The 3,399-nt window shown below is 46.0% G+C and overlaps 1 protein-coding gene across 1 annotated transcript in view; it reads right to left on the reverse strand.

The window, feature by feature from the left end:
* Window positions 1-3,399, reverse strand: part of LOC101858029 (rootletin) — a 57,023-nt gene that overhangs the window by 31,421 nt on the left and 22,203 nt on the right. The window contains exons 4-5 of the mRNA XM_005098604.3: window positions 2,122-2,334; window positions 111-196 (exon numbers count right to left, since the gene is read on the reverse strand). Coding sequence (XP_005098661.1) covers window positions 111-196; window positions 2,122-2,334 — 299 coding nt within the window. The remainder of the gene's footprint in view (window positions 1-110; window positions 197-2,121; window positions 2,335-3,399) is intronic.

A 3,399-nucleotide genomic window follows, 5' to 3' on the forward strand; every position in this document is an offset into this window, starting at 1 on the left:
AGAGAGAGAGAGAGAGAGAGAGATATGAGGTGGTGGAGAGACAAAAAACACAAAGAGAGAGAAAAAAGACAGTGTATTATTTATGTCTACAGAACCAGGTAGTTCCTCACCTGTCGATGCAGGTCTGCCAAGATAATCCAAAGATTTCAGGGAAGCTGTCAGCTTTTTAACCGACAACCGACTGCGTGTTAAACTCCTGAAAAAAAAACCAACCCAAAAAACAATCAACATATGATCCTTTTGACACTGCGTTAACTGGGTATCTACAATCTACCTCAACAGTAGTTCTTCCTCATGTTGTCCTCAGACAAATACCTGGAATACCTGGAGGTGTCGTCTCTGAATGAGAGGATGACGTGTGATGACTCTCCACCCTTCACGGTCACGAGCTGCCGTGGCATGTTTTGCGTAGATATATGCCAAATGCAAAACTTACACCAGGGTCTGAGGTGTAGGGGATAGGCTTTCCACTGCGGTATACAGAAGCCGTAAGCTGGATTCCCGAGTAGGAAAGATTTTTTTTTTAAATTGAGCGTCTCCATCTATCAGCTGTGATGTTGTCTATGTCCCTGTGGTGGTTGGAGGGTGCCAACGGTAGATCCTACTTCCTTATTTTCCCTCTGTTGTTTCTATCTGTTTGTCTTACTTTTTTCCAGCACTAAATGACCATCATTGTGTCTATGTGCTTTTCTTTACTCAAACAACAACAACAACAAAATTCCTGGGAAAGCTCCTCTCAAATTTGCAAAGTGCATTCCCGTAGATTGATTTTCTTTCAAGAGTATTTAATACAGTTAACTTTGAGCAACAGAAGCACGTTGGCACAAACAAACACACAAACAAACAAACAAACAACAAAAGCTGTACCCTCTCAACCCGGATTTTCCTCCCTAACAGGCAATCCTGAAGCAACCTAATTCGGAGGTACCGCCTACTGCTTTGCTAAAAGTGGCGTTCATGCTACACAATCACTTTTCTTTTGTACTTACCTTAATTACCTGGATTGTGTCATGACGGCGAAAGAACAAGTACAATCACTGTCAATCACAATTTTTTCCTTCAAAAGTCACGCTGTGTTTGGGAGTTTCCTTAGCTCCATCAGTATCATGCTGGAGTACAGACCGAACGGCCCTGGTTCGAATCTCTCACTGGGTATTCTTTAACTCTTGTCGTTAAGTGGAGTTTTCAAGGATTTCAACCCATATGGCTCAGTCCTATCGAAGGTGGAAATTAAATTCGGAGGCCCCACCTCTTTAACAATCTAGCAGTGTTGAAAAACGTATTACAATTACAGTTGAACCTATTCTAACGGCCACCTGGGAAAGACAATCAAACACCTGTACAAACAACCCCTTCAACTTGAAAATAGAATGGCATCAGTTCCCCCCCCCCCCCACTGTTTTTTTTTCTTTCTCCATTATAATGGCACTGTCCAAAACATCCACATGTCTGAAACAACCACTTTTCTTCTCGACAATAGGTGGTTTAGTGTTGATAGGAGTGTTTAATTCATACACTTACTTATAACGGGTGGCCGTATTGGGCAAATTTCGACTGTACTTTTTCAGGTACTTGCCCTGTGTCTTGTGTGGAAGACTGCCGAAAACTGTTGTCCCTACCTCTTGCCCCCCAGCCCGCCCCCTCCAGCGCCCACAGACAGGTGCGAGGAGGACTTCTCCGGGCTGGAGTTAAAATAGCGTGGCCTGGCTACCTGTCCAAGACAATCAATCGCCTGTACCAACGACCACTTCTTATAATAACTGTCCAAAACGACCACCTGTCTGAGACAACCACTTTTCTCCTTGGCAATGGATGGTGACCGTCTTGGTCGACAAAACTTTTTGCTGACAAATTATGGAGATATTGGCCAAAAATCGACATGAGGGTCAAATGTGTAGATTTTCTGTTGATGCCATATTCTTTAAGTATAACATACCTTTTATTATTTCATACTTATAGCTTGTAGAAACTTCACCTATAAGCGTGATGTATCTATTTCCATACGGCTTGAATCCGAGAAGTAACTCAATTTGTCAGTACGCTTCACTATAACCAAACCGTGTTGTGTTGTAAGTGCCGTAAAACTCTAACTTTTACAAAATTAAACAAAACAGTACTTACCCTGTGCTTGGCGTGGGAGACTGCCTAAAGCTGCTGTCCCCGCCCCCAGCCCCGCCCCCTCCGGCCCCGCCCACAGACAGGTGGGAGAAGGACTCTCCTGCGCTGGAGTTGACGTAGCGAGGCCAGGCCTGCTCCAACTGGTCAAGGATCTCCTGTAGCTCCGCGGACCGGGCCCGGTGAGGAGAGGCGTCGCCCGTGCCGAAACCACGACCGCTACAAAGAGAGAAAAAACAACAAAATATCACAGTTGGAAGTTATTCGTTAAAAAAAAATAATGTAGGTATTTTTTTCGCCCCATCGATACAATTAGGTCACATAGGAAGTGGGCTTCTGACCCTGCCTGTTAGAGACGACCAGGGCTGAGAGGGACCCAGAAGAAAGAATGGGATACTTCACAGAAACTGTCTCCCCATTCGGGAATCGAACCCAGGTCTCCTGCATGCGACATCGAAGCGCCTAACCGCTACACCACAGACGTGGGAATGGAGTTCATTAGAGTTCGGTTAACAATATTACTACAGTTGAACCTTCTCTAACAACCATCTGTCAAAGGTAATCATTTGTACAAACGACTACTTTCCGGTTCCCCATTGCATTTCCTTCTATATTATAATAACACTGTCAAAGGGGACCACCCCTCTAATATGACCAGCTGGTCAAGGATCTCCTGTAGCTCGGCGGACCGCGCCCGGTGAGGAGAGGCGTCGCCCGCGCCGAAACCACAACCGCTACAGGCAGGAGGAGAAAACACAAAAATATACCGTAGTTGGAGTTTGTTTAAGCATCGTCATCGTCATCGTCGTCGTCATCATCATCATCATTGTCATCGTCATCATCATCATCATCATCATCATTTACGAATTTTACGGCACGTGCAACACAATAAGGTCATATAAGTGCCGACGGTTAGGGGGTTGCTATAAAGTAACAAACACAAAAAAGACGGAGGAGAGATTAGGGCGGTAGATGTTTGGTAGGAAAGAAGGAGCAAACCACACAAGAGCACCCGCCAACCACCCAAGTCACTCTCTTTCTCACCCTACCAGGGTGAAGACCATTCGCAAAACTCACACTGGAGCCTGAGGTGTAACGCTTATACGGGGTGCCCACTACGGCTGAGATCGGCCGATCGGGCCGATCACCCGACTCGATCGCCTCAAAAGCAAACGTGTTTGTTTTCAGTTTCAGGCGATCGAGTCGGGCGATTGGCCCGACCCAGCCGTAGTGGGCACCCCGTATGTCGAATACAGAAGCCGTAGAGGCGATTCCCAAGGAGGA

Source organism: Aplysia californica, unplaced genomic scaffold (assembly GCF_000002075.1).
Source record: "Aplysia californica isolate F4 #8 unplaced genomic scaffold, AplCal3.0 scaffold00187, whole genome shotgun sequence".
Taxonomy (NCBI): Eukaryota; Metazoa; Mollusca; class Gastropoda; order Aplysiida; family Aplysiidae; genus Aplysia; species Aplysia californica.